Raw genomic sequence first — 23,499 nt, 5'->3', positions numbered from 1 at the left:
TTTCGGTATTTGATGCATTTTGAGTTAATCTTTGTATATGGTGTAAAGTAAGGGTCCAAATTCATTTTTTTGCATGTGGGTATCCAGTTTTTCTAGTATTGTTTGCTGAACGGTGGCTACTTCTTAAGTAAGGATTGTTTTAGTGGATGTTTCCAAAGCAATTTGTTACTATTTCAAAGGTCAGACAGATAATGATTAAGTTGTGCATCACTTAAAGGTAGATTTTGACCTCTTACAAGTTGAAGAGTACTGAAGATCTAAGATCATTTACATCCCTTGGGAAGGAAAAATAACATAGCCTTCTAGGGCAAAGAAGAGAGAACTGAAAAGTTGCAGGATATTTCACAGGCCAAAGTACATCTGCCTGATTTGCTGTCTCTCAAATCCCACACTTGGCTGGAGTGCTTCCCTCTTCCTGACAACGGAGGAGGGTTACTGAGGAATATGTCCTCATCTTTTCTTTGGAGTTTGGTTATTTTGTTGACATTTGCTGAATCAAATGGTGAAACTGGAGAACTTGAGCTGCAGAGACCAAAGAGAAGTACTGAGCTCCAACAGTAAGTAGACACCTGGATTACTGCTGCTGAGGGTAGAGGGCAGGTGGTCATTAGTTCCCACAAACAGCCAGAGAAGCAAAGGTGTAGTTTTTCTCCAAGAAAACAATGTTAAAGACAAGTAGGGAAAAATATGTAGACTGATGTATGGGATTATCTTCTTCTGCCTGAATTATTCACTGACCATTTTGCAAATCAGGCAAGTATGCAATTACTAGAAGCCATCTCCAGGAAATCTGCAGAGAAAAAGGGGCTGAGAAGCAGGGAGAATCTGGTTGAGTTGACCGCAGAGCGAAGATGTATGCAGAGAAACTCATGAGTTTCTCTCATGAGAAACGTTGTTTAAAAATTACACATGCTAATTACTGATGCATCCTTTGGTTTGATTTATATAGGCCTCGGATGGCTGCAGAGAGGGGAAATTTAGTGTTTCTTGCTGGGTCTGCTCAAAACATTGAATTCAGAACTGGATCCCTGGGAAAGATCAAATTAAATGGGGAAGATCTTGGTGAATGTTTACATCAGGTAATACGATGGAAATATATCTAAGTAATTTTGTATATCTGTATATAGTCATTTAATTCAAGAGGTCTATTTGAATCCATACCTTAAATCTTTAGCCCAGGGAACGAATGTAACTGGAAATGAGATAAGTCCCCTGAAGAACAATGCCCTTGGGCTAATGATTGGCAGAAGGAGGAATTCTAGTGGGATATGGCTGGTAGTGGGGGTTTATGTCCTCTACTGCATCTAATCCAGAGGAGGCCCCCAGGGTCGTCCTGGGACTCCTCCACAAAGAGGAGCAAAGAAGGAAAGGGGCCAGAGAAAGGTTTGGATGTGCCCAGTTTACTTGTGCCAGAGAATAGAACTGGCCAATTATTCTCCTGCCTTCCTGAGTGTTTTCAGTGTCCATTTGTGATTGTATCACACTGGCGTGTCAGTCGTAATGTTAGAAGCTACGATTATTGAGAGCTTCTTCGGGGCTATCCAGTGTGCTCCGCCCATCGAACCCCACAACTGTCCTACGAGTTTGACATTATTGTCACCCCATGTAAGGGAGGTAAAGGAAACGTGAAGCAGTGCAGCAGCTCGCCCAAGGACACCCAGGAAATGGCCAAGGCAGGACCTGAAACCCAAGCAGTCTCACTCCAAGCCAGGCCTCTTTACGAGCACTCCAACTGTTATGAGAAAAAATGCCAGCGGAAAGTTCCTTCATGTGTTGTTACTGAAAATGGCAAATAGAATTATTCCATGGCTGTTTTAGATGTTTATTATACATGATAATGTGTTGATTTTTACATAATGGGCAAGATATTGGCGCTTAAAATAGAACAGTACTCGACTTTTAAAATTTTTTTTAATCTATATCATACATAGGACTTTTCCACTAGCCTTCTCCTCCTCCTTTTTCCTTTTGATCTTAGATCCAGAAAAACAAAGATGATATTACAGATTTAAAAAGGACCTCAGTCGGTCTGCCTCAAAATATTTCCAATCAAATACATCAACTTAATTCTAAGGTAAGTCTGACATCCTCATCATTAGCACAAACGGGTTTTCTTAATTCAACTTTGTAAGTAACCATTTTGCAAAAGACACACTAGCTTTTTGTCCACTTTGAAATTCAGCATTGTCATTGTGGACTTTTCAGTTAGATGGCATAGGCCCACTAGGGGATGCAGAGGTAGTGATGAGCAGAAGGTTGTGATGCTGCAACAAGAGCTTATTGCCTAAGTAGGTCTTGCCCACATTCTGACTGAAACTTCTTATTGGCGAAGTGGATGACCCACTGTCATTTATGAAAATTCCCAGAGTCGCTGTCTGCAGAGAAGCAATGAGTCAACTTGTCAATGGGTTATACTTCCTTTTTAAAAAAAAATGCCTCAAAAAAAAAAATCTATATGATGGAAGAGAGTAGGAAGGAAGGGAAGCCTGAGGGGAGGAGAAATGGAGGAAGGAAAAAGCAATTAAAAAAGCAATCAACAGACAAAGTGAGTCCGCAGCAGAGGGGGTTAGGAAAATATGCCGAGGGACAATATCACATGTGAAATGCTAACTGATGCTTTCTCTTCCCTACAACTTAGCTTGTGGATCTGGAGAGAAAATTTCAAAGCTTACAGCAGGTAGGTCCCTTAGCTACTACTTGTCTGACATCTTTCACGAGAATACAATAGAATCATTGATGGGGCTGGCATTCTTATATTCAGGTAGATGGATGGTCCGTATCGAGGACTTTGCTTTTTCCCATAATTTAATTCTCAGCACAGTTTATGCTTCCCTGAATACAGTTGAGGAACCTGAGTGTCAGATAAAGTAACCAGCCCCAGGTCACTGGGCATATGAAGTATGTGGGCAAAATCTGTCAGCTAGGGGGTGCCTGGGTGGCTCAGTGGGTTAAGCCGCTGCCTTCAACTGAGGTCATGATCTCAGGGTCCTGGGATCGAGTCCCGCATTGGGCTCTCTGCTCAGCGGAGAGCCTGCTTCCCTTCCTCTCTCTCTGCCTGCCTCTCTTGTGATTTCTTTCTGTCAAATAAATAAAATCTTAAAAAAAAAAAATCTGTCAGCTAGTGACTGAGGTCACTAGCTGATTCTGGCATCTAGGACTAAGTATTGAAAGGCCATGCATCAGGGCGTCTGGGTGGCTCAGTCAGATAGAGCTGACTTGATTTTGGTTCAGGTCATGATCTTAGGATGCTGGGATTGAGCCCCATGTCAGACTCTGTGCTCAGTGGATAGTCTGCTTGAGGGTTCGTTTCCTCTCCCTCTGCCCCTCCCCTCCCATTTCTAAAATAAATAACTAAATCTTTTTTAAAAAAGAAAAAAGAAAAGCCATGTATCTTCTACAACATTAAACTCAGAGGCTTGGGGTAGTCATAAAATATTTCTTTTTTTAAAAGATATTTATTTGTTTATTTATTTATTTATTTATTTACTGACATACAGCAGAGAGAGAGAGAGCACGAGCAGGGGGAGCAGCTGGCAGAGGGAGAGAGTGAAGCCGGCTTCTCGTTGAGCAAGGAGCCTGATGTGGGGCTCGATTCCGGGACCCTGGGATCATGACCTGAGCTGAAGACAGACACTTAACTACAAAATATTTCAAAATTCCTTAAGAGTACATTTGTTGGTAATTAAATTTCAGCTGTTTCTTAGAGTAGACCTTTCATAACTTTATAAGTACATGCTTGTAAACTTGTACTTGTAATGTTAGACTTCTCATCTGTTTTGAAGTTGGCCGAAGTTTTTGAGATTTTCGTGAAAGCTATCACCTTTTACCCAGAGAAATGCGCAAAATGTCCCCATATTAAAATTTTCAAATAAAAGTTAGTGGATTTCAGGTTAAGAGCCCCCGTTCTCAAATTCTGGATCTGTTGTGATTATGCTTCAAGTGTGGTCCTCTATTTTGGTGTTTTAAACTTGGTGAGCAAGTTCGTCTATGTAGGCCTTTTCCTGACTTTGATAATAAATTGCTCCTCAGCCTTTTTCTTTTTTAGGGAGTAGTTGGATGAATGAAAATGAGCAAGGCTTCATACCTTTGGAGCAAAGCACAGTACTGTAGCTTCCAGTCTCCTAGAGTGCTTCATTATTGCTACCGAAGGTCAAAAGCTGGAGGCCACCGGCGGGGAGCCTGCTTCCCTCTCTCTCTCTCTGCCTGCCTCTCTGCCTACTTGTGATCTCTCTCTCTCGCTGTCAAATAAATAAATAAAATCTTTAAAAAAAAAAAAAAAAAGCTGGAGGCCACGGTCAGATGACCCCAGACACTCCCACCCCCCATCCCTCAGGAAGAGTTTTTTAATGATTTTGGATATAGGTGTCTTTTATGAATTCCAAGGGCTCTCTGGTACTATAGCCAGGGTTGGTTCCCCAACGTCGTCCTCCTGATTGCTTACTAATTCCGTTTCCTGCTGGGTCTCCAAGCTTTAAAGTGCCAGACAACGTTGCTTTTGTATGCCAGAAAACTTTCTAATGAGCTTGTGGTTAATTTCTGTAATTGTGTCCTCTGATGAACAGGACTGTTTGTGGTACAGGGCACAAAGATGGATGGGATCATAGAAGAAAACAGAGTCCAGAAATAGACCCCCACAGGAGTGGTCACCTTGTTTTAGACAAAGGAGGAGAGAGATGGGTTTGGCAATAAATGGTGCTTAGTCAGTTAGTTGGCTACTCTCGGACTCTGTTTCATCTGGAAAATGAAGGGAACAGACATGACTTTCTCTGTGAGTCATTGGATATTTAAAAAAAAGAAAAGAAAAGAAAGAATGTAATGAATAATTCACCTCTCTTTTAATTTTAATTTTCTTAAAATTTTATTTTTTAGCTCTATTTTAATTTTTAAAACAGAATTAGACTACAATTAGGTGAAGTTAATAAAATAGCTTTTCTTGCATAATTGCTTGTCCTCTCTAAAGAAGTTTTCTGCCCCCAAAGGCATTAGAAAGCTTATGATACTGGAACTAGTAGCTGACATAGGGTAAGATTCCCCAGGTTGTGTAGACAAAGGCAGGTCTGTTCGCGACTCTGGTCTGAAAGCAGTCATGGGAGGTCGTCATCTAAGCCCACATCTCAAACAAAGGGACTCACTTGGAGCAAAAAGAGTTCCGTCATCTTAATCCATGGGAGGAGGGGTGGTGGCAAATGATGATCAGATTTCAAATGCTTATCTGGAGGTACCGAAGAGAAGAAGAACACCAAAAGAACTGGAGCTCCCATTTTGTTTTCTCAGTACCACAGGAATGTCCATTATCATTCCCAGCCTGACATCTTCACTCTTGCCCATCCGCATCCATCTCTCAGGTGAACAATGCTTTCCAAAGAATAGGAGGAACATCTTCTCCCCTTGCATCTCATCCCATAGTGAAGGAAAATACGCAGGAATGATCATGTGAAGCACTGTTTCTTCCATGAGGGGGTTGATTTGAAGAACTTCAGTAATTGACTTAAAGTCTGGAGGAGGACCCGCCCTTGACTGGGAGTAAAATGTAGTTTCACAGGCGCACCTCCCCGAACCATGCCTGTCTGTGCTGCCTGGTGAAAGTATGATGGTCTTGCTGACTGGCCTGTCTTTGTTTCAGACAGTTGACAGAAAGGTGTGCAGCAGCAATCCCTGCCAAAATGGGGGTACCTGCCTCAATCTCCATGATTCCTTTTATTGTATCTGTCCCTCCCAGTGGAAGGTAAGTCACTTGGTCTTTGGTTAAAACTGACAGTGAGTCAGCATCAGTGGTTCCTTTGGAATAGTTCAGACATATTTAGTTCTCCGTCCAAAGTTTCTAGGATTCTGTGGTCTCCTGAATCAGGATGAATTACACCATGTATCCCAAAATCCAAACAGTGCCGAGCATGACTGCATAACCCACTGAACACCAAGCCATCTTAAGGAGGGGTTCACTTGACTACATAACTGCATGGAAGGGCATGATATTTAGGCCCGTGTCAGTTTCTGTTGTTCAGCACTGAAAGTGCTAAATGAAACTTGACAAAGCCTTGTAAATGTTCTTGCCCTTTTCTCTTAATGGTGCAAATGTTCCTGACATGTGCATTAAAGAAAAAAAAAATGAAGCGACTATTCCCAGGCATAGTCTGATAGTAACATGAAGATTAGTTAGTGTAAGGATTCTTCTTGTATGATTGTTGTGCTTTTACCAAGAGCTCTTTGGCTCCTGTGGGCCAAATCTGAGTTCAAGAGGAAGGATAACCGGACATTAGTATTACTATTAGTGTGATCGTATCTCACCCGAGTGAAGATTGCTTTACCGTGCATATATAAATCCTTAAGGATATCATAGGAATATAGGGCCCAGATACATCTGTGACCCGTGGCACCTGACTTTGTTCTTGACATGAATGCAGGGTCCTCTGTGCTCAGTTGATGTGAATGAATGTGAGCTTTACTCAGGAACACCCCTGGGCTGCCAGAATGGAGCCACATGTGAAAATACAGCAGGGAGTTACAGGTAATGTGTCTCTTTCCTTTTCTCTCCTCTCCTCTTTTTTTCTTTCTTTCCTTTCTTCCTAGCTTCTTTTCTTTTTTCTTTTCTTTTCTTTTCTTTTCTTTTCTTTTCTTTTCTCTTCTCTTTTCTTTTCTTTTCTTCTTCTCCTCCTCCTTCCCTTTTTGAAGTTTTTGAAGGACTAAAACATCCCGTAGTTAAGGGCACCCATGATTAATTATCAGTATTACCAGCGATCGGCACTCCCTGGAGAAATATATGGCTCTTATTTAAAGACATGTAGTTATTTATTTAGATGAAGAAAAGCTTGTGCATCCTCAACTCTTACCCCATGAAGAAAGTCTTTCTCTGGAGTCCCTGAGGAACAGGAAGAAGACTCCAGTGGCTGCCACAGGGAGTAGGGAGGGCATGGGACTATAGCATTAGTGGGAGTCAGAGCACTGAAGGGGCTGCTGTTGAAGCACCTCAAGCAGACGATGGCTGCCGCATCGGGCTGTGAGCCCATGCCACACCCACTCATGAGAGAAGTGGGCTGACAGCTTTAGTATGGATGTCTTTACTCAATGCTATGGAAATGTTAACCAGAACAAGATGAGAAGCTAAACTGAGGTTTTCTCCACAAAGTTAACTCTCCCTGCCTTTCCTCAATTTGCAGTGAGGCCCCTCCCCACAATCATCAGGCAGCTCCTGTCTCCTCCTGACTTGCAGGTGGCCTGTCCCGTGTCCTCCTGCCCAGCTCAGGCCCCACCCTCTCCAGGAAAATGTTCCTTCCCTTACTAAGCTGACTTAGGCATCCCAACACCTACATGTTGCAATCAAACTGTAAGAGTGCTGGTAATTAAAGCTATAGTGGCTGACACATCAGCTTTTAAATAATCAAGTCGGGGACGCCTGGGTGGCTCAGTCTGTTCAGCCTCCGACTCTTGGTTTTGACTTAGGTCATGATCTCAGGGTCATGAGACTGCCCTCTTTGTCAGGCTCAACGCTCAGTATGGAGTCTGCTTGAGCTTCTCTCTCTCCCTTTGTGCCTTCATCCACTCCTGCTCTCTCTCTCTCTCTCTTAAATAAGTAAATCTTAAAAAAATCAAGTCTGGAAATTTATGGCAGATCAAACTTGCTTTTGTATAGTTCCTTAAAATCACTTAAAAAAAACCCACTCTAGACGTTGTCTTTCCCCATTTTTTGGTTTGTCTCCTATTTTCTGTGATTATTAAAAAGTAAAAAAGTTGTTTCTGTTATAACATGAACAATTTCTTTCAATACACAGGGATATAATCTCACTGGAGTAGAGAGCAATTATTTGCTTTCTAACTCATGTCTCTGCTATCTTGTTCTCCCGTTCCCTTGTAACAATATCTATTCTATTCTTTCCCGCAAAACGGAGTGCAGTAATTTTGTCATTTCCTTGTCATCTGTTAACACACTGTTTTCTCAGAAGGCAGTCACAATCCTTCTCTTTTTCATATAATTGATCCTTTTATTCTTTTGATCTGATCTTAAAAACTTTTGCTCACTCCAAGTCACAAAGTGAATTCATTCAAACTTCTGATAGATGTTTTCATGAGCTTCATAATTTTGTGAAACCCAAATCAATCACCCCTGACTTAAATTAAGTATTATGTTATTGAAGAGACTTTTGCTTCCAGGACTTTATTTCTAATTTTAATGAACTCCCTGATCCCTGCCTGCTTTTATGAGCATTCAAGCTTGGGCTAGATTCAAAATGCAGGTCTAATCTTTCATTCCCTTGAAAACATTATCTCCTGATCTCTGTTTATGGGCACTTATCAATGGGAATTGCTGCTCTGAGATACTGGAGGAAAATGACTCCTAGCGCCAACACTTTCCTGCCTTCCTGATATCGAGGAATATCCTGCAGATTACATTTCACTCCTGGTCTTCTTTTATCATCACTGTCCTCTGGGGTCTTGCAGACCAACAGAATAACAAAGATGTGCAGCAAGTGGGATAGGACCCAAGGATCCAGCCAAAATTGATTTTTCTCCACCCGCCTCCCAACACATTATTTTTAGTCCTGCAAAATGGAAAAAAAAAAATTAATGCAACTTTTTGCTGCATGTCAGAGATTAGAGTTCTTTTTTCCAGGTATAATCATGAGAGAGAAAGAGAAAGAGAGAACTTATTTTTATTTGTCGGAAGGTGCCTAAAAGGCAGATTCAACTTTGTATGAGCAATATTGAATTCTCTTTTGTACCTTCCTGTAAACACACACACACACACACACACACACACACACACACACACACACACCCCAAGGACTCATTGTGCTGACTCTGGAAATGGTTTTGGTTTCTAGTCTGTGTCCTTCATAGATTTGCTAGAGGACAGTTAAGAAGGAACATTTAAATCTGTTTTTTTTTTTTTTCCTCTTGATACAAGGATAGTTTATGAAACCCCATGGATTCCAATTGATACCAATGAACTAAATACTCAAATCCAGGCGTTTGATGGAGACTTTTGGAGGAATAACAGAAAATAGAAAAAGATACATGAGAATAAGGCTAAATGCTTGCCCTGTGGAATCAGTGTAACGAAAGAGACCATTTAGACACTCTGTGTTTTATTAATTATGTGAGATTAAATGCCCATTAATCAGTAGCTTCCCTGGGGCTCGAAACCCCTTCAGGAAACTTCTATGGACATCTGCTAATGGAAAATGAGCCACTGTTGAACAATCTGGATCTGCAAAAATGTGGTCACAACAAAGGGTTTGCTCTGGGTTTGGGGCCTCCTTCAGCCTCTAACTCTTGGAACCTGTTTACTTAGGAAGACAAAGGAGTCTTTATTTAAAAGGATTAATAATTCCTAATTAATAAAGACCTTTGAGAGATAAAACACTCTGCAGATACTAATTAATTGGAAGCACTATTTCATAAGAAACTTTCTGGTAAAAACTTTTTTTTTTTTTTTTTTTTTTGAGTAATGAAACTAGAGCAAGGAGACCATTGTCTGTTTCCCCTGATTCCTGTGCCTGGAGGTCTTGTCCCCAGCTGCTTCCCACAGTCAGCACATAAGATTTTGCCACTTCCTGATGCTGTCGTTGCCTCTTTATTCTGAAGAATTGATGTATATTGTTCTCCTGCTTTGGATTTAAGACAGACCTTGGAATGCAAATTTGCCATATAGATGGCATATATCATATACTTTGGACTCAGATCTAGAAGGCTTTCTAGGGAAGAAAATTGAGTTTGTTGTTTGTTTTTTTTCTCCAAGAGCACAATGTGGGTTCGCCTATTTTATTTTATTTCTTTCCACTGTCATCACTGATGGGTTTTAAAACATGCGATGAGGCTAAGCGATGAGGATAGTTTAGTTTTGGCTCACTAGTGGTTAGGTATTAAGCTTATTACCTGTATCAGTTAGTCAGTTATGTTAATGTTGAACCATGGACTCTAACATAAGTTAAATTATGACTGTGAAAGTGTATTTGACCTCTTTTCCATTGCCAAATGCACTTGCAGTGTTTTTGAACACTGGAAAGCCCAGCTTTGTTCTGCCAGAACCAAACCAGCAATAGGAAATCATTACGAAGGTGACTTTTGCAGGGAAGTATATAATTCATCACTTTTTCTTTAAAGGGCCTATCCAGGTGACTTGAGAATATATTTTGCATGCAAACACTGTTAGGTTAAGAAGATGCATTAAACTGAGAAGTCTTCAGGGCACCTGGTTGGCTCAGTTGGAGGAACGTGTGGTTCTTCATCTTGGGGTGGTGAAGAGCCCCTCATTCGGTGTAGAGATTACTTAGATAAATTACCAAAAAAAGAAAGAGAGAGAGAAAAGTCTTCAGCTAACTACCTTTCAGAATATGGGGATGTGACGTGAAGAACATTGGTGCAAAAGTAACACAGACCTACGTTTTAATTCATCTTCTGCCAATTCTTAATCCTGTGGCCTTGGGTAATGTGAGCCTTGCCAGTAAAATGGGATTAATACTTGTCTTTGAGGATCATAGCAAGGAAGCTAGTGGTATACTTGGCTGCCTTCCTCCCTCCGTTTCTCACATAAAGCTACATTTAAACAAAAGAAGTATGCTTTGTAGATCTATAGAGAAAAGTGTAGGAAGAAAATCCACTCATCTCAGAGTGAGAAGGAGGAGAGAGTTAGATAGGATTTAATTGCAGGTCCAGGAACCAGAGTCTACTCTCAAATCTCAAGTCATTTTCTGATAAATCACGAAGTAAAGCACTTAATGCTAAGATTAAACACAATTTCCTGAGCGCTTCCTACTGGAAAACGTCTTGAGACCCCAAGGTGAAAATAGTGCTCATGGGTTGGCACTATTATTTTACAGAAATGGAGGCAGAGGGAGTTACTACATTGTCTAAGGTGAACAGTTACTAGGTAATATCAGGATTTAAGCCCAGGCGGTCTTGTCCCATGGGGTCTTGGATACTCAAATCTCTTTTATAGGATAGCCTCAGAAACCTAGTGAAGTTGGTTTAAAGATTCACAAAAATTCTTTTTCGTGGGGGTAGTGGTAGAAAAAAGATACACTTGTTGCAGGGAAGCCACCTGGGTCAAATGCTCAAATATGTATGTGAAACAGTATAGAGTTCTATAGTCTCCAAGAGTTTAATGAAATATCCTAAAAGAATATTCTTCATCAGGATGGCAGAGTAAAGAGAAAAGGGACAAGGGTATGAGAGGGAGAGTATGGAAAGAGAGAGATGAGAAGAAGATAAATAATTATGGGTAGGGAATGAATAATTGATTTTTTTTTTTAAGTTTCATCATCTGTTGCCATTAGCCTATGACCTTGTCTTCATGAGAAAGGCAACCTTGGAATGATCATGTATGTAATTTATGAACAAACAGATTTTACGCAATTATATATTGGTGTTAAAAATCGTACCAAGACATAATTAAACCAAAAAAGTATTCGTTTATCTGAAATTCCAATGTAACTGGGTATCCTGTGTCTTCATTTTCCAATGTCTGGCAGCTCTACGTGTAAGTGCCTGAATGATAGGCACTTCTTCCTACATCTCTGGCCATACTCAGTGATCTCTTCTTCCTTAGAACCCACAGAAAGGTGCCACCCCGGTGGTTGTTTCCGGGGCCCTCCGTGGGTACGCCCAGTTCCATGCCTAGAGCATGGCTCTTGCTCCTTCTCAGACAAGCCAGACTCTCTTCTCCCACGCTATCAGTCTCACATTTGCATTCCTCTTCTGACATGAGATGAGCTCCTTTACCTTATAGAATGGGCCCTTTCCACAACTCAGAAAGTTCCTAGCCATGCAGATCCTCCTTGTTCCTGTCTCTGACCCTTGACCCCGGTGGACAGCTGCTTCTGTGAGGGCCAGCACTGCTCATGGCAGGCAAATGGTGACTTCTGGGTCTGGCTCTCCCCTCCAGCAGAAGTGCTCAAACATGTGAAAATGAATAAGCTTAGGCTCTGTGACCCCTGCACCTCCTTCCACGCCCCAGCTCGCTATTCTCATACCTTCCCCATCCCCTCGGAAGCTGCAGCACAAATAGAATACTAACTCAGCAGTTCCAAGGATTGCAATAGTTTAAAACAACTTTGCTCATCTGGTTATTATTGAACTGAAATTTTCTCATAACAAAATACCCACCACGAGCTTGGGTATTATGTAGAATTGCATTTGTGAGTGAAAATGTGGCTATGAAAGAAATGTTACTATGTTAACTGCATCTCTTATGGATAGAAGTAGTGCCCTTTGTAATATGATAATAATTATCATATTTCCTGAGATGTGGCTATACCATTGCCTATGGGGTTATACAATTCCAGGGAACATTTGGGAATGTGCCAGCTCAGTCAAGGTCACCAGTGCTTACCGGTGGGCCCGTTCAGAGGGATGATGAATGGACTTGATCTCTCCTGTTACCATCCCGAATGAACTCCATCCCCTTTAGTTTATGGATGTCTGACCTTTGAAAGTGCTGTTTGATGACCTGATACCAGAAGAATTTATGGTGGTAGTCGTGCCCAGATAGTAAGCTGTGCCCCTCTCAGACTGCATTTGAGAGGTAACACATTTACTCAGTCCACTGCTTGAGCGATTTTCTTCCAAGACTGCAGCCAATAAATCTGGTTTTCTGATTTATGATTCCAGATGAACGTCATTGACAGACAGTTGGAATTATTATTTTCTTAACTGATGCAAAGAAACAGGCACTTGCCCTGACCTTATGCTCTTGTGTAACCAACAGCTGTCTCTGCTCACCTGAGACACACGGCCCCCAGTGTGCATCCAAATACGATGACTGTGAAGGGGGCTCCAAGGAGCTCTGCGTCCACGGCGTCTGTGAGGACCGAGTCCGCGTGCAGGTTGGCCAGGTGAGTCCCTCCCAGAAGGTGGGACTCCTCAGAGGGAGTATGGTTATTCGTTCCTCCTCCCGCATGTCTGTGTATGAGCCCAGCTCTGGCAGAGCTGCAAAGACGAAGTCACTTCCTGCTCTAAAGCAGGGCACGGGTGAGGAAAGAGATGAGAGTTATCCATAAATAAACAGAAAACTGGGCCCAGAGGTGATAGCATTATAGAAATTACTACCATTTTTATTATTCCTTCATAAATCTGTCCATGAAATGTGACCTCGTGGCCTTGTGAGTTGTAACAGTGACGAGACATGGGAACACCAAAGGCCCATTCTTGCCGGCAACATGCCCTTCTAAGGCGTCTGGATTGTTTCTGGCCCTGCAGACCCCGAGCCACCTCCCTGTGCTCTGGATCTGGGCCATCTTCCTGGCAACCTTGACTCCTGACCTTCAAGATCGCCCAACACTGGACTGCTTGGCCTTGTATGAGACCTTTGGGTCTTTATTTTTAGTTCTGGTTTTGTTTTTTTTGCTTTTTTTTTCTACCCATGTGATGGAAAATGGTTCCCTTCCAGTGATGGTGGGAGGAGGGAGTGGGTGGGAGGGGAAAGGAGACCTTCGAAAAGGAAAAAAACAGAATGGATTTTCCAAGGTCTGTGCCTCCATGAGTGTTTTTCCCTTCTAAAAACACAGCAGGCTGAGTGCATTGACTTTAATTATATTGACTTACAGTTCTTGATTGTGGTTGCACTTTCCCTGGAATCTTTGGGGGCAAATTATAGGTTTTCCTTACTCTGAAGTAAAGATGTTTCTCTTTTTGCATGGTCGGGTCTAAATGCTTAATCATACGGGAAGAAAAAGAGAAGCCACTCCATCAGCCATATGGAAACGAATGCTAGAGGATCAACAGTTGGGGGCTTGGTGAGATTTTCAAAGGCTTTTCGTGCTCATTTTCTTGATTGCCTTGACTCTTGTCGTTCTGCCAGCCCCAATACAGCTGCATCTGTGATGCAGGGTGGACGTCCCCGCTGAACAGCTTGGCCTGCGTGCTGGACATAGATGAGTGCAGCCTCCCACAGGCGCCGTGCTCAGCCCTCGCACCGTGCTTCAACACACCAGGCTCTTTCTACTGCGGGGCCTGCCCGACAGGTATGGGGGCTCGTCCACGCCCTGCCAGGCAAGGTGCAGGAACAACTTGTCTTCCACTGTGAAAAGCTAAGAAAACCATTCTCAGGAAACATGTCCTGTTTCACTAATGCCCACCGCGGGCCCATCTTTCTGCTGTAATAATTCAGTCACAGAAATCAGAGGGTCTGAGCCAAATGTGGGGCACAGGGTCTAGCACCTGCTTGCTGTGGTGGCAGCTGACTGGGACCCATTCTAGCCCCACCTCCCTTACTAGCCAGATGTTTGCAAACTTGGGCAGATGACTTCACCTCTTAGTGTCACTGCTAGAGTCCAGTCCTCACCGGGGTGTGTCACTGGGAGACCCTATGGTCTTGCTGTAAATAAGGATGTCTGGTTTCATCTCAGACCCACAGAGACCGAATCTCTAGGTCAGGTCACATGCGGAGTCACTGAAAATGTAGACTCTGGGCTCCAAGGCTGCCTGGGTTTGAGTCTGTGCTTCATGTCTCACTGTAGGAGATTGTCATCATCCAATCAATGCGTATCTGTAGAGCATGGAGTGTGAGCAAAGCACTGTGCCGGGTGCACGGGTGAGCAATTAAGCAGACCTCAGAGAGTCTACAAGGCCCCTTGGCACTCCTTGTGTGTTGTCAGAAGGTGGAGCATATAAGAATAGAATTATTTTTTGGAAACTTCATCGAGACACTGTGCCAGGCAATTTTTAATTCTTGCAACTATGACAAAATCAGGAAATGTTAGGAATTAGTTTTATCCCCACTTTAAAATATAAGACTATGAGGTTTGGAGAAGGTAAATAACTTGGCCACGATCACATAGCTTATAAGCAGTCAGGAGGCAAACCTAGGTCTGCCTGACTGTGGATCTGAGCGGGGCTGCTGAATTCTTCATTGATCTGTCTCATCAAGAACCCACACACCTGTTGCTTCATCTAGTGACTTTTGGTTTAGTGACTTTCTTTGTGTTACCTGCTTAGATTTTATGTAGTGAGGAAGAAATTGAAAAAACATGTAAAGACTTTTTTCCCCTCTCAGTTCTCAGGGGCAAATAAAATTTGCAAATAACCACATTCTTGAAGGTAATTTGCCAGTGACAGTCTTTAAAAACTAGAAATCAGAAAAATAAATTATATTAACTATAGGATTCTTTTACTAATCATTGGAGGAAAAAAAAGAGAAACAAAACTTTGTGTTTTCCTGTTAATCATGTTATTTTTTTTCTGCATGTCAAAATAATACATGCTGCTTATAAAATATAAAGAAAGTATAAAAATATGAAAATAAAATAACAGAGAAATGCCTGTAGTCTTATCACTCAGAGGACCACCTTTGACATTAGGGCATGTTTCCTTCCAACTCTCTTCTGTGCATTCTTCACCTATAAATACGATAATTTTCACAAGTAGATTTTTAGAAGGGGACTCCACTTAGATCAAGGAAAAGAAATATTTTTTAAAATATAGAAGTTTTTAAACATTCTTATAATTTTAGTCATTTGAATTATAAGAGTAATAATACTCACTGTAACAGTTAATTTAAACAGAAATATCTAGAGGAAAAGGACATTCTTTCTTCACCTTCAATCTTGTCCTCCTAACGAGAACACTATTAACAGTTGTTCTCTCTTCTTCTTCCTTTTCCTTTCCTCATACAAACACATAGACACATAGGCAGGTTTAAAAAAATTATTTCCCCAAATTGGAGTCAAACTCTGCATATTATTCTAAAAATTTATATTATTAGTTATTAATATTATTATACAGTTATTATTATATATTAGTAAGTGTATTTGGGAAAATTTTTTAATATGTGTGTGTCATTAAAAGTAGCTTTTTGTATTCAGTGGTATAGATGAGTTGTAATAAATTCAGCTATGCCGCTAGTGATCACTGAGGGATCCCCCCCATTAAACAACTCTGCCGTAGACATCTGCTTACCTATATCTATAGAGACTGGCAGTTTTATCACTGCAGAAAAGTTTTAAGAAGTGGAGTTGTTAGCCAAAGGTATATATTTTTAAAATTGAATGGTAATATATATAAATATAACATATATTTATATATATAATATAAAATATATTAAATATATTTTATATAATATATAACATATATAATAAAATATATAATATAAATATATATAATATAAAAATATATTTTTAAAATTGAATTAAATGAATACCTCTAAATCTATTTCCAAACAGATTTTATTAATTTAACTTCTGACTAAAAGCATATAAGAATACCTCATTTGCCCACCTCTTTGCCAGAATTTGTTTTTAAGAATGTAAAACCATTTTTGCCAACCTGAGAGGTAGAGTCTACCTCATTTTAATCTATAGTTTCTTCAAGCAAAGTGGGTCTTTATGTATCTTTGACGATTTGCATTTCTTTGTTGATAACTTGTCTATGTCTTTGTTGATAACTTGTTGATAACAAATCTTCTAATCTTTCTAGGCTGGCAAGGAAATGGATACAGTTGCCAAGATATCAATGAATGTGAGATCAATAATGGCGGCTGTTCTGTGGTTCCACCTGTCACCTGTGTGAATACATTGGGGTCTTACCACTGTCAAGCCTGCCCACCAGGTGCTACACCAGGTTTCCTGACACCATTATAGGCAAAACATACATTTGGGAACAGGGTCTTGTGCTCCATCTTTTTTATTTTATTTTTTTAGAGAGGGAGAGAGAGAGGAGGGAGGAGGAGTGAGGGGTAGAGGAAGAGGGACAGAGAGAATCTTCAGCAGGCTCCACACCCAGTGCTGAACACAATGTGGGGCTCAATCTTACAACCCTGAGATCTTAGCCTGAGCTGAAACCAAGAGTCGGGAGCTTAACTGACTGAGCCACCCATGTGTCCTGCTTATGCTCTATTTTAAATATGACTCTGTCTAAGGAGATATACTGAGTAGTGTGGAAAGTTTTATTTAGCATATGGATTCAGGGCATGTTAGTTCAAGCTATATTATGAAAAGCAATAAAAAATTTTTTAATATCACTGGGAAACAACAAACCTTTACAAATTGTGAAACAGCCTGTGGAGATAATGCAGAATTTGAAACATTTTCTCTGTGGATACAGACCTGCAGCCCCATTGTTCCCACAAATAATTTATTGATACAGTGAAGTCATGAGATGTTTTACATACAAAGTTTGCTAAATAACAACAGACTCAGACTGACTAGTAAGCATATGATGCATGTTATTTTCCTTTCTCTTCTGGAAAGAAGTCATTATGGCTATCCTGTGATCTAAACTGAGCGAGTGACTACCCAAGAAGTTTGGGGAGCTCTAAGGGATATATTGAAACCCTGTATGTTTTATTAATGTGAAACAGTAGTATTTTGGACTTTGGACTATTTAATTCTCAGATCATTAAAGTCACTGCAATTAGAAAATGTCAAATTGCTTACTATCAGCACTTTCTAAGTCTACCAGTCGTTTCATGGATCTTTTTATTTTTATTTTTTATTTTAGTCAGGAGAAACAACCCAGAACATTGTTTGTGCAATCAGGTCCCCAATTCTTATTTGTCCTTTCTTCTTAATAATGGAAATTTGTCTATGATGTACATGTATGATGTATTCTGCATTATCTCCACAGGCTGTTTTACAATCTGTAAAGGTTTGTTTTTTCCCATGTGTATGTGACTTCATATTTAGCTTTTTTGTTCTGACGATAGAAGATCTCTGGTTGGCCTGGTTCTGAGATTGGGATTCTTCAGTATTCTTAATGTTGTGTGTTATGCCCTGCTCTTGCTGTCGTCAGGGTACCAAGGTGATGGAAGAGTGTGCACACCCATTGACATCTGCTCCATCAATAATGGAGGTTGCCACCCGGACGCGTCATGCTCCTCAGTTCTCGGTGATGACTCTCCCTCTGGTTTGGGGTATCTTAATAGGACCCTCTAAAACAAATCAACATTTTAAAAACAAAATCCCCTACCTTCAAAATTCTTATTTTGATTTTCAAACCAAAACGTAATCCTTGTTTTAAAACTATACATTGGATTTTTTAATGTGACAGACTGTGCTCTTCTCTGGTCTGGCCGAACCCGGTGATTATTTACCAAGATAATCGAGCCAGCTAATTAATTTTTGACTGTATTTGAGAAAATGGCAAGGAGAAAAGGAGAAGGATCACCTGTCAAGTCCTTTTAAAAAACTCTTTCTTTTCTATGCCATTGGCCAGGATTGAGACCTGCAAGGTCAACTGTCTGCAAGGGAGGCTGGGAGATGTAGTTTATTTCAGGTGCTTGTGCCCCCAGTTAAAATAAATAATTCACTACTAAAGAATGGAAAACTAGATTTAGGGCGATAGCCAACAGTGTCTGCAATGCTGTGTAAGAGAAGTTTCACCTCCTATAATTTAAAAAATATGTATTGCTAAATTTTCTCCCAGAAATGTATCAATTTATACTAACCAACAGTGCATGAAAGTATACATGTATCCCACCCTTCACAATAATGGATACTATTGTTATTTTTCATTTTGGTCAATTTTATAGGCAAAAATTGCTTTCCCATTATTTTAATTTTGACCATATCAAAATTCATTTTTGAACACTAATAGTTAATACTTTATTTTATTTTTAAAGATTTTATTTATTTGACACAGAGAGCGCAACAAAGGGAGAGAGGCAGAGCGAGAGGGAGTAGACTCCCCACGGAGCAGGGAGCCCAATGTGGGTTGGGCTGGATCCCAGGACTCTGGGATCATGACCTGAGCTGAAGGCAGATGCTTAACTGCCTAAGCCACCCAGACACCCCAGTAATTAATACTTTTTACATATTTATTGACTTTTTTTTTCTATTTGTTCATGTCCTTTGTTCATCTGCTTTCTCATTGATTTATAAAATTTCACTATGTGTGCTAAGGATATTATCTCATTACCTGTATAATGTTTTACATGTATTTCCCCTGGCACATTGTTTTTATTTTAGTTTTGTGGTGGTATTTTCTATTTGGAAGTTTAAAATTTCTATGTAGTCAAAGAGATAAATCTTTTCTTATAGGATTGTCTCCTCTTGGAATTAGGCCTTTCCTATAGAACTCAATTGCTTGCTCTTTTGTACTTTCATTTATTTTTAACATTAAGATCTTTGATCTTTTGGCATCAAATATTGCTTGATATTTTTGCTCAAATGCATGGCTCCAACTTCATTTATTGAATAACATATTGTATCTCTTGCTATTTCCAAATGCCACTTTTATTTTTACTGATGTAATATATCTACTTGTAAGAAATACATATGTGTAAATATGTATATGTATGAAATATAGAGATAATTTATATATATATATATGTGTGTGTGTGTGTGTGTGCTGTGACTATTAAATGTTTTTCAAATAATTAACAGCATACCAAAGTAGTTAGGAGCATGGATTGCTTGGATTTTTGTTTTCTCCTTGCTTCCACCATATTCTAGCTGCATGGCCTTTGTCAAGGCATTTAATCTTTCTGTGCTTTATCCTCACCTATAAATGGGGATTAAAATAGTACCTATTTATAGTCAATATCGGTACAGTGTTTGCAACAGATACCATCTTCATGAGAATACCCTTTTCTGCTGTCAACCCCTCCATGAGAAACTCCCCTTTCCCTTGGTGTACCTCACACTTGTCCACAACTTAGAACTATGACAAATGGACTGACCGTACCGGTGCCAATTTGTATATAAAGTATTGGGAACGCATAATGCCTTTCTTATTTTTTTAAGATAAAAATTAGAAAAAGATTCTATTATTTTCTCTTCATGCCTGGTGTTTCTGCCCCGAGAGATAGGCAGACTTGACTCTGTCATTTTCTTATCTAGACAACAGAGCCTGAGTTTTGTTACTGGGTTTGAATCAAGGAGCTCTGTATTTATACTTCCATTTTGATTTCTGAACAGGTTCCTTACCTCTCTGCACTTGTCTCCCCGGGTATACTGGAAATGGTTATGGGCCAAATGGATGTGTGCAACTCAGTAACATTTGCCAGAGCCACCCCTGTTTAAATGGACAGTGCATTGTGAGTCCTTTATTCTTCCTTCCTTAGCAATTACCATTTTAAAGAATCATTGCAAGTTACGCTACCAGAAGATGTTCATGCCTCAACACCTGCTACGTACATCATTTAACACTAATTTTCTTTGTTATTTGAGTTGACTCATGTTTATTGTCTATTCATGTTTTATGGCGCTATGTTTTTCTTTCCTTAGGAAACAGTCTCCAGTTATCTTTGTAAGTGTGAATCAGGTTGGGCTGGCATCAACTGTACAGAAAATATAAACGAGTGTCTGAGCAACCCCTGCTTGAATGGGGGAACTTGTGTGGATGGTGTTAATGCTTTCAGCTGTGAATGCACACGTTCCTGGACTGGACTCCTCTGTCAGATTCCCCAGCAAGGTACGCTCAGCATTCCTTTGCTCACAGATGCTCACAGCATGGAAGGATCATCCCTTAATGAGTCCTGCTTCAGATTCTTCTACTTTCTTGTCATGTGGTTCAAGTGCTTACAACTAAGCCTTCCCTTGCAGCGGTAGTTTAGAATTTACAAGGTAAATATTTATCTCGGGTGTAGCCAGAAGAACCTTCTTTCAAAGGAAGAATTAAATTAGTATTTGCCATTTTTATTATGTCTGTCCTGAAAACAAAATGTGCTAAGGTAATATAGTTCTTTAGGGAGAGTTTTCTCTACAGCAGCCGTTTCATTTCCTGTAACATTGCACCAAATCATGTCAGTCTCCTACTCTAGAAAACACAGTCATTCCCCATTGCCTACCAGTTAAATAAAGATTGGGACTGTTTTCCAATTATTCTCTATAACCAGGACTTACCCCATCCAATTAACCTTGTTTTTCACTAGTTCCCTAATAATATTCCCTTTCCAAGCCAGACGTCTTTTCTTATCACTTGATCCCATGTACCACCTTGCTGTGTTCCTTTATTTGGGATATTTTTCTCCTCAGATATCTCTAAATCTCCTTTGCTTTGCATCCGAATGTATCTGTCCCTCAGGAGTACTTCACCCTCAAGCCTCAATCTCCTTCATCAAGCCTCTTCTGACTACTCCAACCCCCTGTATAACTCTTGGTTCAGAATCAGCACATTTACTGAGACTTTACTGTGTGTTGAGGACGCTGGGAGATGCTATGAAGACATAAGCATAAAATACTATCAACACATATTATCTGTGTATCTTCTGGTTGAGGAGATGAGTCTAATACAAAATGACAGAAAGGAGATAAGAACTGAAGGTTGGAACAAGACATGGAGACAGAGAGAATGGGAGCCAGGGAGAACAAAATGAGGTAGGGGAGGCTCGTGGTGGTCATAAGGAAATACCAAGTGGACTTCCAACAACCGGTGGGACTTAGGTGGGTGTCCAAGGAGAAGGGGAACAGGGAGAAGAAAGAATGGCAGGGCATTTGTCTCCAGCGTTAAATAGTTGACTTCTCCAATATTTCATCAGCAGTGTTAAAGCTGCCTAGACTCTTCCTTTTCAGAGTCGCTGTAAAGCAGAAATCATCTTCTTTCTCTTGGCAGTTTGTGGAGGGTCCCTCTCAGGGATGAATGGAAGTTTCAGCTATGCGGGCCCTAACGTTGGTTACGTACATGATGTCAACTGCTTCTGGGTTATCCGAACTGAAGAAGGAAAGGTAAATGCAGTATCTCCTGCCCAAACGTGGATCTGTATACATGAATATGCAATATGAGTACATATTACATAAAATACATATGGTGCTAATCCAACCATTATATATTGAGGGCCTGCTAGGTGTCAAGCTTTGGGCTAGATATTTTGTGCACCTTTCTCAAACATCGTACTAACTCTTTGAAATAGGTGATAGTGTCCTCATGTTACAGTAAAGATAATGGAAACTAAGAGAAGCTAAGTCTTTTTTAAAAAACACTTTAAAAATATATTTTATTTATTTGACAGAGAGAAATCACAACTAGGCAGAGAGGCAGGCAGAGAGAGAGGAGGAAGCAGGCTCCCCACGGAGCAGAGAGCCCAATGCGGGGCTCAATTCCAGGACCCTGGGATCATGACCTGAGCGGAAGGCAGAGGCTTTAACCCACTGAGCCACCCAGGCGCCCCTTAAAAACACTTTTTAACTGGTAATTAGAGCAGTTGGATTTCAAAGTCGTGTTTGTCTGATTGCAAACTCCACGTTTTGTTCAGTAGGAATAATTCTCTGCAGGGATTGGCCTGCTGCAAGCCTGGAATTTGTAAAGTCATGTTGTTCCTGAGAGAGTCCTGTTTGAAGATGACCCCTCAGTGTTTTGTTAATTATTATGCAAAATGGGGATAACTATGAAGATGGTTTTCTTGTCAGAGTCCTCTCTGTGCCATTGTGCTGCTAACTCCTTTACATACATAGTGTCATTTTATTTTAACTCTTGTAACCCTACCCTAAAAGATAAGAATTATTATTATCATTTTAAGTTTGTGGAAAGGGAGCCTGGAGCAGCTGAGGGATTTGTCCAAGGTCACATGGTTTGTAAGTGGTATGCCCTGACCCAAGCGCAGGCCTTTCGACCCCAGTGACTCTGAATGGCTGCATGAACACTTTTCAAATTAAGATCTGACCCTGAGGTTTTTAGTGCTTTTATCCCCAGCATTCATTACTCAGACTTTTCCAAATTTTATTTCTTTTATTTATTTCTCAGCCAACTCCTAGACTCATTAAAATGAAGTTTGTATGTCTGAATAGATAAGGTTTTCCCTTGAAATTCTGTGAACTTTTTCCAGCAAACTAATGTTACAGGGGTCATTGTACAATGGTCACCACACAGTTTTTCCCTTGAGATGGGAGGATTCTTTGGGGCCTGTTGGCCCCACAATAGCATAAACTCCAAAATTGATTTCCCAGTGGGTATGTTATGTGAATTTCCTTCCTCCCATTAAGTGTTCATGAATTCTATTTCCTGGCATTGAAAACATTTTTCTTTCAAGAAAAGTCATTTTGTGAAAAAATTTTAATATTTTTATTATTGATTTATAAAAAAAACATGATGTTTTTCTTGATTATTGTGATTTTGCATCTTCTGATTTCCACAATTTACATAATATAGTATTTTATAGGAATTTTATAGAAATCAGGGTAGTTCTATTCATGAATACTTATTTGATTTTTATTGAAATTACTTCAAGGACAAAAATGAAGTAATGTTAGATAACAAATCTTAAAACTATCCTAATATAGAATTTCAAAAATATCCTGATATCCTTTCTCATTAGCTAAATGCTGTTGTGGTTTTTAGATCATAATGAGAATCAAATCCAACAGTCTGGCTCTTTTAAGTGATGTTATCCATACAAAATCTTTTTTATTTATTAATTATATTATTATATTTAAGTTTTTACATTCTAACATTTTAACTTGGAAATGTATTTTTGTGTTTATTTTGTGTTTATTCTCTTCTACCTGTATGCTCAGAATCCTTCAGATTATTTTTTCCCTATCTTCCACTCTTGGTATTACTCATCTCTTAATGACTTCCAACCACTGAGGTCTTGCTGACCTTATACACACACACACACACACACACACACACACA

At 40.1% G+C, this 23,499-nt stretch overlaps 1 protein-coding gene across 1 annotated transcript in view; it reads left to right on the top strand.

The window, feature by feature from the left end:
- Positions 1–293: 293 nt before the first annotated feature.
- Positions 294–23,499, top strand: part of CUBN (cubilin) — a 269,195-nt gene continuing 245,989 nt past the window's right edge. Inside the window, exons 1-13 of the mRNA XM_046012645.1 lie at positions 294–557; positions 950–1,079; positions 1,979–2,074; positions 2,639–2,677; positions 5,624–5,725; positions 6,402–6,505; positions 12,701–12,827; positions 13,793–13,955; positions 16,405–16,536; positions 17,719–17,814; positions 19,845–19,963; positions 20,154–20,340; positions 21,481–21,593. Coding sequence (XP_045868601.1) covers positions 445–557; positions 950–1,079; positions 1,979–2,074; positions 2,639–2,677; positions 5,624–5,725; positions 6,402–6,505; positions 12,701–12,827; positions 13,793–13,955; positions 16,405–16,536; positions 17,719–17,814; positions 19,845–19,963; positions 20,154–20,340; positions 21,481–21,593 — 1,521 coding nt within the window. The 5' untranslated portion in view covers positions 294–444. The remainder of the gene's footprint in view (positions 558–949; positions 1,080–1,978; positions 2,075–2,638; positions 2,678–5,623; positions 5,726–6,401; positions 6,506–12,700; positions 12,828–13,792; positions 13,956–16,404; positions 16,537–17,718; positions 17,815–19,844; positions 19,964–20,153; positions 20,341–21,480; positions 21,594–23,499) is intronic.

Source organism: Meles meles, chromosome 7 (assembly GCF_922984935.1).
Source record: "Meles meles chromosome 7, mMelMel3.1 paternal haplotype, whole genome shotgun sequence".
Classification (NCBI taxonomy): domain Eukaryota; kingdom Metazoa; phylum Chordata; class Mammalia; order Carnivora; family Mustelidae; genus Meles; species Meles meles.
This window is presented reverse-complemented; position numbering and strand designations above follow the sequence as displayed.